Source organism: Nerophis lumbriciformis, linkage group LG02 (assembly GCF_033978685.3).
Source record: "Nerophis lumbriciformis linkage group LG02, RoL_Nlum_v2.1, whole genome shotgun sequence".
NCBI classification, from domain to species: domain Eukaryota; kingdom Metazoa; phylum Chordata; class Actinopteri; order Syngnathiformes; family Syngnathidae; genus Nerophis; species Nerophis lumbriciformis.
In genome coordinates, this window is record NC_084549.2 from 69,339,134 (window position 1) to 69,356,884 (window position 17,751).

At 40.8% G+C, this 17,751-nt stretch overlaps 1 protein-coding gene across 1 annotated transcript in view; it reads right to left on the reverse strand.

Annotated features, from left to right (window-relative positions):
- Window positions 1-17,751, reverse strand: part of LOC133611266 (disintegrin and metalloproteinase domain-containing protein 12-like) — a 212,974-nt gene that overhangs the window by 67,921 nt on the left and 127,302 nt on the right. Inside the window, exon 11 of the mRNA XM_061967965.1 lies at window positions 9,399-9,547. Coding sequence (XP_061823949.1) covers window positions 9,399-9,547 — 149 coding nt within the window. The remainder of the gene's footprint in view (window positions 1-9,398; window positions 9,548-17,751) is intronic.

Here is a 17,751-nt window from a genome sequence, read left to right on the forward strand (position 1 = left end):
GCGTTTTAAAAAGTCATACATTTTACTTTTTGAAACCGATACAGATAATTTCCGATATTACATTTTAAAGCATTTATCGGACGATAATATCGGACTGCCGATATTATCGGACATCTCTAGTTAATACTGGTATATTTTAGAGAGTGGTATATATTTGAGACAATACCAGCATACCGGTACCTTTTATGTGCCTGTGTTACGGCTGTTTACTCTTCTCTGTGCCTGTCGGGCGAAGCGCAGGGCATCCTCTGTGGCTCTCCTTGTAGCGACCTTACCACCAATCTCATCTGTTTATGTTGCTCACTTCCGTTAGCGACTTAGCATAGCGGCTAACGCTAGCTCCTCTCTGCGGCTCGCTCGGCGTGTCAAATGTTTAGCGACAACTCGGTTTAAAAAGCGCCTCTCCCCCGTAACCTGTGCGGACTAACCTGCTGTAGTGGAGCGGCTGGGTGGCTGAAAAGTAGCTTTGAACTTAACAGCCAGCGGCTTTTATTTTGAGCAAGCATTACGTTAATGAACAGAATGAACAAAAATTTGCTTAGACATAGTAACGACTAATCACTTTTTAAAGAATAAACAACACATTAAGTTACTACTTACAACAAATAGCAGGGGGTGTATATTGTAGCGTCCCGGAAGAGTTAGTGCTACAAGGGATTCTGGGTATTTGTTCTGTTGTGTTTATGTTCTCCCGAAATGTGTTTGTCATTCTTGTTTGGTGTGGGTTCGCAGTGTGGCGCATATTTGTAACAGTGTTAAAGTTGTTTATACGGCCACCCTCAGTGTGACCTGTATGGCTGTTGACCAAGTATGCCTTGCATTCACTTGTGTGTGTGTAAAAAGCCGTAGATATTATGTGACTGGGCCGGCACGCCCCCCAATATTGTTGTCCGGGTTGAAATGCGAGGCGGGCCCTGGCTTTCGTGAGATACCCTGCTTGCAAAGTTCGCCGCCCCTTTTTGTTCTGGCCGAGCATGGGAATATGGCGCCCGAGCTGACGTTCCATCAGACAAAAAGCAGATGACTGGCATTTGGAGGCAGCAGAGTCAAATCTGTTATTGCGCCCTGGACTCGCCTTATCGGCCTCGCTGTTTACTAACAGTCCATCGCTTGCAGCCGCGTTGTTATCTCGCCGACCCAGGCGACGTGGGCGGAATGCTGGAGCAGACGCTCGAGCGTGTGTGTGTGTGTGTGTGTGTGTGTGTGTGTGTGTGTGTGTGTGTGTGTGTGTGTGTGTGTGTGGCCTGCCTCACAACCCACAAGAGCAATTATGAACACGTCTACAGTACAAATGACAGCCGAGGTTCATTCATCCGTTTCAACGGAACTCTGTAGACCGGCCAGAGTTCAAAGGAGATGAGAACTTTGCCGACTTGTTTGGAGCGACCGCTTAAAAAAGGGGACTGTGGAGGGGGGGCGTGGTCAGCGCGCCTCCTGCAGGAATGGGGTGTGTTTGTGTGGTCTGGCCTCGAAGCCAGCTACAGGGGAGTGGAGTGCCCAGCCGCGGCTGGTTGTCTAATCACCTGTGGCCTTCATTAGCAGCAGCTGGAGCGAGACACGAGCCAGAGAGACTGTGCAAAACCACAACGGACTGAAAAGTCCTGGCGATGTGAAAATAAAACAGTGTTGTACCCTTAATTCGGGGCTCTCGTGGCAGCGTGTGGTGGTCCGAAGAACCCACTAGAGGGCGACCTCTACAGGGACCTATGATTTTGGCTTTTATGATGGTACTAGGATGCCAAGTGTTTTCTAAGGTGGATAAAAAAGTTTGAGAATCACTACTTTAGACCACAAGGGAGTGTTTAAAATGTACATTAAAATCATTATACATCCATCTTAGCTGCATCTAGTGCAGGGGTGTCAAACTCAAATACAGAGTGGGCGAACATTTAAAACTGAACAAAGCCGTGGGCCAGGGTTGAACAAATGAACTTTTTAATAGGGACCCAAACAAGTTTTGCATTGAATATTGAACAAGCAAGGCTTATATAACTTTATAGTGACATGCAAAATCGAGTTTCAAGTAATAATAATTAAAAAATATCAATGGCATATCAAATACAATTTAAATACAAATTGAATGCCTCTTTTCTATTTGCAGCCTTCTGAGGTAAATATCAACATTAACTTTTTCCACAGGCTAATACATTTGAAAATAAAATAACAATGAATAAAACAACCATTCAGGACCTTAAACTGCTCAGTTTGCAACACACTGATCTAATCTGATGTGCCCAAGCCAGATACCTGCCATCTTTTCTTGGATGCTCGTTCACTAATGAAGGTTGCCTCAGCTTTGAGCTGAGGCAACCTTCATTATCCAACGAAGGTGTTCATCAGTCATTATATCTCGTAGTCCACCCGGACCACAGTCTTGGGGGCGTGCCTTAAAGGCACTGCCTTTAACGTACTCTACAAGCTGCCGTCACGTCCGCTACTAAATTACCCCCCCCACACACACACACACACACACACACACACACACCTTGTATCGTCCTGGAGGAGTTAGTGCTACTGTTATGATCCGCTGCCCGGATCATAGTTTATGTTTGAGTCACATGTATTTTCAGCACCTTGAGTTTCGTTTGTTTCGGTTGCCTATGACAGCAGATTATACACACCTGCCTCTGGTTAGTGTTCGGGACGCGCACCTGTTGCCCGGGGGCTATTTAGTCTTTGCCCTGGCCTCACTCGGTCTGGCTTTCTAGTTTGTTCCCATATAACTGTTAACGACTACTTTGATTCCTGCTAGCTTTTCACGCTATGCTATTTTTGCCCGCTAGCTCCCACGCTAGTCCTTTTGTTTTGTCTTTTGTGGTATGTGCACGTCTTTTGTTTGTTCCCCGTACGATTTATATTTTCAATAAATCATTTTCCGACCTGCAAGCTGTGTCCGAAGCCGTCTGCGTCCTTGGGAGAACCAAGCGACACAATGCGACCCCGACGTTACAGCTACAAAGGATTCTGGGTATTTGTTCTGTTGTGTTACGATGTGGGTTCACAGTGTGGCGTATATTTCTAACAGTGTTAAAGTTGTTTATACGGCCACCCTCAGTGTAACCTGCATCGCTGTTGATCAAGTAAGTGTGTGCGTGCAGAAGCCGCACATATTATGTGACTGGGCCAGCACTCGTTGGACTGATTTTCGGGAGGGGGGCACTGAAATTTGGGAGTCTCCCGAGAGGTTTGGCAAGTATGAGAATTAGCGGTGAATGCGGTGTCACCGCCGCTGTATATAATCGGCGGGCCAGCTCTTGTGTTAACTTGATATCGCCTCGAGGGCCAAGTAAAATTACACGGCGGGCCAATTTTGGCCCTTGGGCCAGAGTTTGACACCCATTACAAAGAATGACTTAATTAAATATTCAAACACAGTGTTACTACTCAAACTGTGTGTAATGTTAGGGTGGCCACAAGTATAACAAATAAAACCTCTGCCTTGTTTTAATGAATACTTAGGCCTACACTCTTAGAAATAAAAGTGCTAAGTAGAACCATATATGGTTCTTCGGCTCATCCTCATAGGAGAACCCTTTTTGGCTCCAGGTAGAACCTTTTTATAAAGGTTCCACCTGGAACCCTTTTGGAGGGTTCTACCTAGAACTGTGTGTGTAAGGTTCCACCCAGAACCCCCCATGAGAGGTTCTACAAAGAACCCACGCAGGGAGTTCCACTAAGAACCCTTTCGTATTTCAAGGGTTTCATCTAGAACCCACACAGGGAGTTCCACTAAGAACCCTTTTGTATTTCAAGACTTTCATCTAGAACCCACGCAGGGAGTTCCACTAAGAACCCTTTCGTATTTCAAGGGTTTCATCTAGAACCCACACAGGGAGTTCCACTAAGAACCCTTTTGTATTTCAAGACTTTCATCTAGAACCCACGCAGGGAGTTCCACTAAGAACCCTTTCGTATTTCAAGGGTTTAATCTAGAAGCCACACAGGGAGTTCCACTAAGAACCCTTTTGTATTTCAAGACTTTCATCTAGAACCCACGCAGGGAGTTCCACTAAGAACCCTTTCGTATTTCAAGGGTTTCATCTAGAACCCACACAGGGAGTTCCACTAAGAACCCTTTTGTATTTCAAGACTTTCATCTAGAACCCACGCAGGGAGTTCCACTAAGAACCCTTTCGTATTTCAAGGGTTTCATCTAGAACCCACACAGGGAGTTCCACTAAGAACCCTTTTGTATTTCAAGTCTTTCATCTAGAACCCACGCAGGGAGTTCCACTAAGAACCCTTTCGTATTTCAAGGGTTTAATCTAGAACCCACACAGGGAGTTCCACTAAGAACCCTTTCGTTTGTCAAGGGTTTCATCTAGAACCTATGCAGGGAGTTCCACTAAGAACCCTTTCATGTTTCAAGGGTTTCATCTAGAACTCACACAGGGAGTTCCACAAAGAACTCTTTCATGTTTCAAGGGTTTCATCTAGACCTGACACAGGGGGTTCTAAAAACATCCCTTTTCAAAGGTTTTCACCGATAACCGTCTTGTCTTCTGAGGGTTCTATAAAGAACCATATTGTATTCTACAGATCAGTTTAGTTCATATTATATTGTGGTCATTTATCATGTTGACATTGAACAAACATTCAAAACATTTTGATGAGAAAAACATTTATTTAAAGATAGGCACCATTATTGGCAAATGTTATCAGGAAGTATGTCCCTGGTGACACAGGATCTTACCCATGCTTTCAACAATCCCTGAAGAACTCTTTCTTCCAAAAACGGTTCTCTGGATCAAAATAGTTCTTACTGGAACCCTTAGTGTTAGTGAGAACCCTTTTAAAACCAATTATTCAGAAAAGGGGTTTTAAAGGGTTCTCTGGATCAAAAAGGTTCTTACTGGAACCATTAGCGTTACCAAGAACCCTTGAAAAACCCTTTCTTCGGGAAAGGGTTTTTCAGAAGCAAATGGTTCCAGTTAGAACCTTAGCCCTTGTAGAAGAACCCTTTTAGAACCCTTATTTCTAAGAGTGTACTATGCTACTGTATTTTACTGTTGGTCATTATAGTGGTACTTGGAGTGTTTTCTAAGGTGGTACTTGGTGAAAAAAGGTTTGAGAACCGCTGATCTAGACCAGTGTTCCATTGTTGGGCCCCGAGGGACCCCAATCCATCCATCCATTTTCTACCGCTTTGTCATAATTCTTGAGTATTATCAAAACCAAGAGTAAGATTACTAATTCAGTGTTACCATTTTTTGGGGGCCTCGTCCATACTTGCCAACCCTCCCGAATTTTCAGGGAGACTCCCGAAATTAAGCGCCTCTCCCGAAAACCTCCCGGGACAAATATTCTCCCGAAAATCTCCCGATTTTCAGCCGGAGCTGGAGGCCACGCCCCCTCCAGCTCCATGCGGACCTGAGTGAGGACAGCCTGGGTGACAAGAACTAAATCATCCAGACTAGAGACAAATTGTATTATTATGTTTATCTTACCTAAAAATAAATATATTTATTAATTAAAAAAAAAAAAAAAAAAAAAAATACATTTTTACTATATTTTGCTAAAAACATCAAAATTAATTGTATTTTTATTTGTATTTTTTCTGACTCCTTATTACATCCAGCCATAGAATTAAAATAAACATATTTGAAATAATTAATTTTAAATTATCATAATAATTCATTTAAAATGACCATATTTAATTATTAAAATAATTACTTGTTTATCAACAACTTTAGCATTTTATTCATTTTTGAAGCTCTCAGAAGCCAAGTTATGTTATATTCCTTAAGATTTATTTATGCAAGTTTGAAGTATCAATTATCCAAACACAGTTTTGTTTGCATATTTTCAGGATATATATATATATATATATATATATATATATATATATATATATATATATATGTATGCATACTTGCCAACCTTGAGATAAATATATATATATATATATACATACCTGCCAACTTTTGAAATCAGAAAAACCTAGTAGCCAGGGTCCAGGGGCCGCAGGCCCCGGTAGGTCCAGGACAAAGTCCTGGTGGAGGGTTCAGGGCTTCGCCCCCCGACGCAAAATGATTATTAGCATTCAGACAGGTTAAAATGTTGCTAAAACCATCACTTTTCTATCAGTCACAGTGACTTTTCAAAACAAAAATATTACAGCAAAAATCATATGGGTTGATTGACATGTTTATTCTGTAAGCTAACTTCAATAGTTTGAAATTATTTTGACAGTTAATGCCAGTTATCCTGTCAACCTTTCACAAGACTTCAATTTGTTCATTGAAAGTATAAACAGTATAAACACTTTTTACAGTAAACAAATGGTAAAACAGTACTAAACAATTCCATAAAAAAAAAAAATTGGTGTCATTATTAACTTTCTGTCCAAGCTTGTATAATCTACTGCCTTGTTCAATTGTAAAAAATATTCTGTGCCTAAAATTCACATTTCTATCACAATTATCATACTGTAAACATGGTAAGCTAACTTCATTAAAATGAATAGTCCTGTCAATAGCATGGAATTACAATTCAAATGTAGTTTTTTTGTAAGCCTTTCAAAAGAATTCAAAATATGAAAAATGAATGAAAATTAATTGAAGCCATCAGACACTTGAAAAGTGGCACATCACATCTCTAATGTAATCATTTGAACTTTTCAACAGAAATAGCACTGCAAAAATATTAAGGACATACTTCTGTATTTTGGTAGTTATGCTGTCAACATTTAACAAGATTTCTTCAACTTGGACTTGAAAGCATAAATAGTATAAACACTTTTAACAGTATGTCGTGCTGTGAAATACAGCCGACAGGATTGCGCACCAAACACGAAGCAAGGCCAAAGCGCATGCATGGTGCAGGAGAACAAAGGACTTCTTTCATTTAAGGTTTGTGATAAACCATCAAACTCATTCGTTAAAAGGACTCTATAGTAATATAAAGCGAATTTTTCTGGACATTATCATGCAAGAAAAGTTTATTTTTGGGACCGCGATCACCGCGTAATGATTTTTAAAGGTTGCATTACAAACATTTAACTGTCCCATGTGATCAGCCAGTGCGATTGGAAGTCCATGCTCAATTATTGCCTCCGTAAATAAAACTTCGGCATTTATCACATCCAAAGAATCTGTTTGGGCGACGAAAAACGTTGAAAGTTTTCCACTTGTATCGCTAGCAACGGCATTAGACTTGTGTTTTTTTGTCCCAACGTGGTCTTTTACATCGCTAATTCCTCCGTGTCCGATCGAAAAATCTTGTCTGCACAAGGTGCAATTCGCGTAGTTTTCACCCTTTTTTTTTTTTTAATTAATGAAAAACCGTATTTTTTATCACTGCAACCGTAACCCGGAATAGGTTGATGAAAACCGTACGAATTACGGGAAAACCGGAGTAGTTGGCAGGTATGTATATATATATATATATATATATATGTATGTGTGGGAAAAAAAATCACAAGACTATTTCATCTCTACAGGCCTGTTTCATGAGGGGGGGTACCCTCAATCATCAGGAGATTTTAATGGGAGCATTCGCATACCATGGTTTATATAGGGCACAGAGTGGGTGGGTACAGGCTGGCGTAGGGGCGTGGTGATTGGCTCATGTGTTACCTAGGAGGTGTTTCCGTCTATGGCGGCATGCTGTTACAATTTCGCTGCCCTTGTTGAGGGATGACAGGTCTGGACGGTAGATAATAAACAGTTTCTCTTTCAAGCATAGGTTGCATCTTTTATTACCACTATTGTAAGGTGTGCTGGATGCAAGAATTTGCCATGTTATTGAATATTCAACATTATTGTCTTTGAGGTCCCAAATGTGTTTGCTGAGTTCTGTGGTATTTCGCAGGTTTTGGTTCCTGAAAGAAGCCTTGTGATTGTTCCATCTGGTTTTGAATTCACCCTCGGTTAATCCTACATATGTGTCGGATGTGTTAATGTCCTTGCGTATTACCTTAGATTGGTAGACAACTGATGTTTGTAAGCACCCCCCGTTGAGAGGGCAATCAGGTTTCTTTCGACAGTTACAGCCTTTGTTGGTTTTGGAGTCGCTCTGTCCGGGGGCCGACGGCTCATTTGCAATTGTTTTGTTGTGGTTTGAGATGATTTGTCGTATATTGTTCATGCAGCTGTAGCTCAATTTAATGTTGTTCTTGTTGAATACTTTTCTTAGGGTGTTGTCTTTGGGAAAGTGTTTGTCAATCAGATTGAGGAATTTGTGTCCAATGTTAGTTGAGACGTTTTTGCTGTATGGGGGGTTGTACCAGATGATGTCGTTTCGTTTTCTGTTCTTTTTTGGCTGGTTTCCTGGCGTGGGTTCATAGGTGAGGGTGAAATTGTATCCGCTTTCATCAAGGGCTTTTTGGTACGGGGGGGTTGCTTGGTCAAATTCAGCTTTGCTAGATGACAGCATCGATAGCCTTTTATTGATTCCGGTAGGTATTCTTTTCGTGGTGGTGGGTGGGTGGTTGCTGTCATGGTGCACGTATTGGAGTGTTGTGTTGGGTTTCGTGAATGGTTGGTAGCATATATATATATATCATGAAAATATGCAAACAAAACTGTGTTTAGATAATTGATACTTCAAACTTGCATAAATAAATCTTAAGGAATATAACATAACTTGGCTTCTGAGAGCTTCAAAATGTAATGAATAAAAAGCTAAAGTTGTTGATAAACAAGCAATTATTTTAATAATTAAATATGGTCATTTTAAATGAATTATTATGATAATTTAAAATTAATTATTTCAAATATGTTTATTTTAATTCTATGGCTGGATGTAATAAGGAGTCAGAAAAAATACAAATAAAAATACAATTAATTTTGATGTTTTTAGCAAAATATAGTAAAAAAATGTATTTAGTTTTTTGTTTTTTTTTAATTAATAAATATATTTATTTTTAGGTAAGATAAACATAATAATACAATTTGTCTCTAGTCTGGATGATTCAGTTCTTGTCACCCTGTTGTCCTCCCGTTGTGAAAAAAGGCTGTCCTCACTCAGGTCCGCATGGAGCTCCGGCTGAAAATCGGGAGATTTTCGGGAGGATATTTGTCCCGGGAGGTTTTCGGGAGAGGCGCTTAATTTCGGGGGAGTCTCCTTGAAAATTCGGGAGGGTTGGCAAGTATGTATGTATGAAATACTTGACTTGGTGAATTCTAGCTGTCAATATACTCCTCCCCTCTTAACCACGCCCCCCCACCCCCGACCACGCCCCCCCGAAATCGGAGGTCTCAAGGTTGGCAAGTATGGCCTCGTCCCCTCTGTAGTTGGGCCTCACGGTCAAAAAGGTTAAGAACCCCTGATGTGGACCTCAAGGGAGTGTTTTAAATGTGGATTAAAACCCTCATAGGTCCCCTTTTAAAAACATCACACTTGATCCTTCTGGGTCACATTTGATTATAAAAAGAAAAAGACAATATGAGTCTTACCCAGTAGAGGGCGTCATGATGCAGCCGCCGCGGTCCGCCGTCATCCGGCAGCCGCAGCCGCGCTCCGGCGTGTCGTGGTTCATTCCGAAGTTGTGTCCCAGCTCGTGGGCCAGCGTCACGGCGGCGCCCAGCGCCACGTCGGAGTGATCCTGCAGAGGAAAAGGCGGATGTGAGAAGGTCGATTTCCGATGCACCAACTGAAAAGGTATGAGAGAGTCATCATCATGAAGTTTGGTTCTTTTATGAACGTTCCTCCAGAAGGTCTTACCTTTGTCCAGGTGATGTCAGATGAAACAAAAAATTGAGCCACAATACCCATGTTTGGAGAAAAAAAGGAGAGGTCTTTAATCCCAGGAACACTATGCCTACCGTTAAGCATGGTGGTGGTAGTATTATGCTCTGGGCCTGTTTTGCTGCCAATGGAACTGCTGCTTTATGTTAATTGTCACACACACGAGGTGTGGCGAAATTATTCTCTGCCCATCACCCTTGATCACCCCCTGGGAGGTGAGGGGAGCAGTGGGCAGCAGCGGTGGCCGCGCCCAGGAATCATTTTGGTGATTTAACCCCCAATTCCAACCCTTGATGCTGAGTGCCAAGCAGGGAAGGAATGGGTCCCATTTTTATAGTCTTTGGTTTGAACTCACAACCTACCGATCTCAGAGAGTAAATGGGACAATGAAAAAAGGAGGATTACCTCCAAATTCTTCAGGACAACCTAAAATCATCAGCCCGGAGGTTGGGTCTTGGGCGCAGTCGGGTGTTCCAACAGGACAATGACCCCCAAACACACGTCAAAAGTGGTAAAAGGAATGGCTAAATCAGGCTAGAATGAAGGTTTCAGAATGGCCTTTCCCAAAGTCCTGACGTAAGCGTGTGGACAATGCTGAAGAAACAAACCCATGTCAGAAAACCGACAAATTTAGCTAAAATGCACCAATTTTGTCAAGAGGAGTGGAGGCGTCAATTTCTTTGATCTATCGGACAGTCGCAGGAAGACCTTGTCATGACCCGAGATTTACAAAGCAGAGAGGGAGCAGACCTGACACCGCTCCAGGCACCTTTTCTTTGAACTGTTTACGATAGAGTGCGGCAGCTGTTTATGACCCCCCTTCCCCTTAAAAACAGCTGCAGCCATGTAATCAGGAAATGCCCAAATAAATAAGGATGCATTGAGCTTCCTCCTCAGAGCAGCGGGGCGACATTGTACAAGGAAGCAAGTGCACGCGCTCTCCTCATGAGCTAGATTGAATCATGTCTCTGTTTGATTCCTTGCTTCTTGTCTTGTTTAATAAATGTCACCGGTGTTTGAACCTGACCGCTACCAAAAGCGCCTTATTGCAGTGAAACTTGCCAAGGGACATGTAAGCAAATATTAACATTGCTGTATGTATAAGTCCTGACTTAAACGTATGGACAATGCTGAAGAAACATGTCCATGTCAGAAAACCGACAAATTTAGCTGAACTGCACCAATTTTGTCAAGAGGAGTGGTCAAAAATGCAAGCAGAAGCTTGTGAACGGCTACTGTCAGAATAATTGTATACAAGTTATCACACAATTTGTGTTCCCATGAGTTTATGTTGCCCTGCGAGAAGACAAACGCCGTCGTTATCCTTATCAAGCAAAAGGCTCACCGCTTTTAAACCTCCACTGTGTGCAATGGGATGCGACGTGGAGGCGTCGGTTTCTTTGATCTATCGGACAGCCGTAGGAAGACGATCGAGTGCGGCAGCTGTTTATGACCCCTCCTCCCCTTAAAAACAGCTGCAGCCATGTAATCAGGAAATGCCCAAATAAATGAGGATGCGTGGAGCTCCCTCCTCAGAGCGGCGGGGCGACATTGTACGAGGATACAAGTGCACGCGCTCTCCTCATGAGCTAGATTGAAACCTGTCTCTGTTTGATTCCTTGCTTCTTGTCTTGTTTAATAGATGTCACCGGTGTTTGAACCTGACAGCTACCAAAAGCGCCTTATTGCAGTGAAACTTGCCAAGGGACATGTAAGCAAATATAAACATTGCTGTATGTATACATTTGACCCAGCACATTTGCTCACATTTTCAGTAGACCCATAATAAATTCATAAAAGAACCAAATTTCATGAACGTTTTTTTGTGACCAACAAGTATATGCTCCAATCTCTCTATCACACAAAAATAAGAGTTGTAGAAATTATTGGAAACTCAAGACAGCCATGACATGATGTTCTTTACAAGTGTATGTACACGTTTTACCACGACTGTACCTACAAAGCAGAGAGGGAGCAGACCTGACACCGCTCCAGGTACCTTTTTCTTTGAACTGTTAACGACCGAGTGCGGCAGCTGTTTATGACCCCCCTTCCCCTTAAAAACAGCTGCAGCCATGTAATCAGGAAATGCCCAAAAAAATGAGGATGCGTGGAGCTGCTCATGAGCTGGATTGAATCCTGTCTCTGTTTGATTCCTTGCTTCTTGTCTTGTTTAATAGATGTCACCTGTGTTTGAACCTCCCTAATAAATTCCCAAAAGAACCAAACTTCATGAATGTGTGGTGTGACCCACATGTATGTGCTCCAATCACTCTATCACAAAAAAATAAAGAGTTATAGAAATGATTGGAAACTCAAGACAGCATGACACGATGTATGTAAACTTTTGACCACAACTGTATCTACGAATGGCGTCGAGCTGATAGTCATTTTGTAATTCAGACAGCCAGACCTCACTGGTAGCTCATTTTTATTTATTTATTTATCTATCTTCAAGGTGTCATAAATAATTCAGTTATGTTATAGTGAAGAGAGCACACCTGCTTGAGTGGAAAATACATTTTGATTGAACTGAGCACTGGCTGGCGCCAACAATTCATCCCAAGTAATAAAAATGTAAATGTGTTTTTGTGTAAAACACCTTGAGATTGAACGACCGCAACACTCGGAAGGCAGCCCGGGGCCTTCAGCAATTATGCATTAAGTCATACGTTGTCGTGGCGGCGTGTCCAAAAGGTACTTCATGTTCAAAAATGCCCTTGCAGCAAATAACACAGTTATTTATTTATTTCGGGACAAATGCACTGCGGTAGAGGAAGGCCACGTACAAAAATCGGACTTTTAACAGCAACTAGACAACAAAGTGTGAATGTATTGAAATTGCTGACTTTGTGATGTCTTTTGTACTCAAGATCGAGTTGTTTTTGGCTTTTTAACTCTTCCGATCAAATACATGTAGCACTAAAATTGACCAGCAGTGGGCGATAAATGTGAATGTTTCGTCAGAAAGGGCCTCTGCACGTTATATTTATTTGACATTGTGTTTACTTATTTACAAAGTATGGGCTTTCACACTGCACTGTCAATAAATGCATTATTGTGCCCCTGCTACTCGTCCCCAGCAAAAATCGTACTTTTACATGTGTGAAAGTATTGAAATTGCTGACTTCGTGATGTCTTTTGTACTCGAGGTCGAGTTGTTTTTGGCTTTTTGACACTTCCGATCAAATACATGTAGCACTGAATTTGACCAGCAGAGGGCGATAAAGCTAAACCTTGAATTGAATTGCGTTAAACCGCGTGTGTGCAATGTTTGCTGTGTGTATTAACACCAAACCTTCTAGTTCAGAGCTATTCAACTACATAATGACGAGGGCCACAGTTTCAAGACTCCAAGGGCTCCGGGGCCGGACATCGAAATGTGAACGTTTCATCAGAAAGTGCCTCTGCACGTTATATTTATTTAACATTGTGTTTACTTATTTACAAAGTATGGGCTTTCACACTGCACTGTCAATAAATGCATTATTGTGCCCCTGCTACTCGTCCCCAGTGTGTGCAGCTGGACAGATAGTTAACAGCTTGAAGAAACAGAAGCTGAAGTTTTGTTGATGATTCTTTTGAATATTTTTTCTTCAGTTTTATTTCTTTATACGTCGTCCTTTATTTAGGTTTATAAGACTAAAAATATGAACATTACAAAAGAAGAAGATGGCTCTATTGACCCTGAAAAAAAAATCTAAATAAATTGCGAAAATCGTACTTTTACCGGCGACTGGACAACAAAGTGTGAAAGTATTGAAATTGCTGACTTTGTGATGTCTTTTGTACTCGAGGTCGTGTTGTTTTTGGCTGTTTAACTCTTCCGATCAAATACATGTAGCACTGAATTTGACCAGCAGAGGGCGATAAAGCTACACCTTAAGTTTAACTGTGTTAAACCGCGTGTGTGCAATGTTTGCTGTGTGTATTAACACCAAACCTTCTATTTCAGGGCTATTCAACTACATAATGAAGAGGGCCACAGTTTCAAGACTCCAAGGTCTCAGGGGCCGGACATCGAAATATGAACGTTTCATCAGAAAGTGCCTCTGCACGTTATATTTATTTGACATTGTGTTTACTTTAAGTAAACACATGGGCTTTCACACTGCTTTGTCAATAAATGCATTATTGTGCCCCTGTTACTCGTCCCCAGCGAAAATCTTACTTTTACATGTGTGAAAGTATTGAAATTGCTGACTTTGTGATGTCTTTTGTACTCGAGGTCGAGTTGTTTTTGGCTTTTTAACTCTTCCGATCAAATACATCTAGCACTGAATTTGACCAGCAGAGGGCGATAAAGCTACACCTTAAGTTTAACTTTGTTAAACCGCGTGTGTGCAATGTTTGCTGTGTGTATTAACACCAAACCTTCTATTTCAGGGCTATTCAACTACATAATGAAGAGGGCCACAGTTTCAAGACTCCAAGGTCTCAGGGGCCGGACATCGAAATATGAACGTTTCATCAGAAAGTGCCTCTGCACGTTATATTTATTTGACATTGTGTTTACTTATTTACAAAGTATGGGCTTTCACACTGCTGTGTCTATAAATGCATTATTGTGCCCCTGCTACTCGTCCCCAGCGTGTGCAGCTGGACAGATAGTTAACAGCTTGAAGAAACAGAAGCTAAGTTTTGTTGATGATTCTTTTGAATAATTTTTCTTCCTCAGTTTTATTTATCTATACGTAGTCCTTTATTTGGGTGTGTAAGACTAAAAATATGAACATTACAAAAGAAGAAGATGGCTCTATCGACCCTGAAAAAAAAAAAATCGAAATAAATTGCGAAAATCTTACTTTTACATGTGTGAAAGTATTGAAATTGCTGACTTTGTGATGTCTTTTGTACTCGAGGTCAAGTTGTTTTTGGCTGTTTAACTCTTCCGATCAAATACATGTAGCACTGAATTTGACCAGCAGAGGGCGATAAATGTGAATGTTTCGTCAGAAAGTGCCTCTGCACGTTATATTTATTTGACATTGTGTTTACTTATTTACAAAGTATGGGCTTTCACACTGCTTTGTCAATAAATGCATTATTGTGCCCCTGCTACTCGTCCCCTGCGAAAATCATACTTTTACATGTGTGAAAGTATTGAAATTGCTGACTTCGTAATGTCTTTTGTACTCAAGGTCGAGTTGTTTTTGGCTTTTTAACTCTTCCGATCAAATACATGTAGCACTGAATTTGACCAGCAGAGGGCGATAAAGCTAAAGCTTAAATTGAATTGCATTAAACCGCATGTGTGCAATGTGTATTAACACCAAACCTTCTATTTCAGGATTATTCAACTACATAATGAAGAGGGCCACAGTTTCAAGACTCCAAGGGCTCAGGGGCCGGACATCTAAATGTGAACGTTTCATCAGAAAGTGCCTCTGCACGTTATATTTATTTGACATTGTGTTTACTTATTTACAAAGTAAAACACATGGGCTTTCACACTGCTTTGTCAATAAATGCATTATTGTGCCCCTGCTACTCGTCCCCAGCGTGTGCAGCTGGACAGATAGTTAACAGCTTGAAGAAACAGAAGCTAAGTTTTGTTGATGATTCTTTTGAATAATTTTTCTTCCTCAGTTTTATTTATCTATACGTAGTCCTTTATTTGGGTGTGTAAGACTAAAAATATGAACATTACAAAAGAAGAAGATGGCTCTATCGACCCTGGAAAAAAAAAATCGAAATAAATTGCGAAAATCTTACTTGTACATGTGTGAAAGTATTGAAATTGCTGAATTTGTGATGTCTTTTGTACTCAAGGTCGAGTTGTTTTTGGCTGTTTAACTCTTCTGATCAAATACATGTAGCACTGAATTTGACCAGCAGAGGGCGATAAAGCTACACCTTAAATTTAACTGTGTTAAACCGCGTGTGTGCAATGTTTGCTGTGTGTATTAACACCAAACCTTCTAGTTCAGGGCTATTCAACTACATAATGAAGAGGGCCACAGTTTCAAGGCTCCAAGGGCTCAGGGGCCGGACATCGAAATGTGAACGTTTCATCAGAAAGTGCCTCTGCACGTTATATTTATTTGACATTGTGTTTACTTATTTACAAAGTATGGGCTTTCACACTGCACTGTCAATAAATGCATTATTGTGCCCCTGCTACTCGTCCCCAGCGAAAATCGTACTTTTACATGTGTGAAAGTATTGAAATTGCTGACTTCGTGATGTCTTTTGTACTCTAGGTCGAGTTGTTTTTGGCCGTTTAACACTTCCGATCAAATACATGTAGCACTGAATTTGACCAGCAGAGGGCGATAAAGCTACACCTTAAGTTTAATTGCGTTAAACCGCGTGTGTGCAATGTTTGCTGTGTGTATTAACACCAAACCTTCTATTTCAGAGCTATTCAACTACATAATGACGAGGGCCACAGTTTCAAGACTCCAAGGGCTCAGGGGCCGGACATCGAAATGTGAACGTTTCATCAGAAAGTGCCTCTGCACGTTATATTTATTTGACACTGTGTTTACTTATTTACAAAGTATGGGCTTTCACACTGCTTTGTCAAAAAATGCATTATTGTGCCCCTGCTACTCGTCCCCAGCGTGTGCAGCTGGACAGATAGTTAACAGCTTGAAGAAACAGAAGCTAAGTTTTGTTGATGGTTCTTTTGAATAATTTTTCTTCCTCAGTTTTATTTATCTATACGTAGTCCTTTATTTAGGTGTGTAAGACTAAAAATATGAACATTACAAAAGAAGAAGATGGCTCTATCGACCCTGAAAAAAAAAATCGAAATAAATTGCGAAAATCTTACTTTTACATGTGTGAAAGTATTGAAATTGCTGACTTTGTGATGTCTTTTGTACTCAAAGTCGATTGTTTTTGGGTTTTTAACACTTCCGATCAAATACATGTAGCACTGAATTTGACCAGCAGAGGGCGATAAAGTTACACCTTAAGTTTAGCTGTGTTAAACCGCGTGTGCAATGTTTGCTGTGTGTATTAACACCAAACCTTCTATTTCAGGGCTATTCAACTACATAATGAAGAGGGCCACTGTTTCAAGACTCCAAAGGCTCAGGGGCCGGACATCGAAATGTGAATGTTTCATCAGAAAGTGCCTCTGCACGTTATATTTATTTGATATTGTGTATACTTATTTACAAAGTATGGGCCTTCACACTGCACTGTCAATAAATGCATTATTGTGCCCCTGCTACTCGTCCCCAGCGTGTGCAGCTGGACAGATAGTTAACAGCTTGAAGAAACAGAAGCTAAGTTTTGTTGATGATTCTTTTGAATAATGTTTTTTCCTCAGTTTTATTTCTCTATACATAGTCCTTTATGTAGGTGTGTAAGACTAAAAATATGAACATTACAAAAGAAGATGGATCTATCGACCCTGAAAAAAAATCTAAATAAATTGCGAAAATCTTACTTTTACATGTGTGAAAGTATTGAAATTGCTGACTTTGTGATGTCTTTTGTACTCGAGGTCAAGTTGTTTTTGGCTTTTTAACTCTTCCGATCAAATACATGTAGCACTGAATTTGACCAGCAGAGGGCGATAAAGCTACACCTTAAGTTTAACTGTGTTAAACCGCGTGTGTGCAATGTTTGCTGTGTGTATTAACACCAAACCTTCTAGTTCAGGGCTATTCAACTACATAATGAAGAGGGCCACAGTTTCAAGGCTCCAAGGGCTCAGGGGCCGGACATCGAAATGTGAATGTTTCATCAGAAAGTGCCTCTGCATGTTATATTTCTTTGACACTGAGTTTACTTTAAGTAAACACATGGGCTTTCACACTGCACTGTCAATAAATGCATTATTGTGCCCCTGCTACTCGTCCCCAGCGTGTGCAGCTGGACAGATAGTTAACAGCTTGAAGAAACAGAAGCTAAGTTTTGTTGATGATTCTTTTGAATAATGTTTCTTCCTCAGTTTTATTTCTCTATACGTAGTCCTTTATTTAGGTGTGTAAGACAAAAAATATGAACATTACAAAAGAAGAAGATGGCTCTATCGACCCTGAAAAAAAATCTAAATAAATTGCGAAAATCTTACTTGTACATGTGTGAAAGTATTGAAATTGC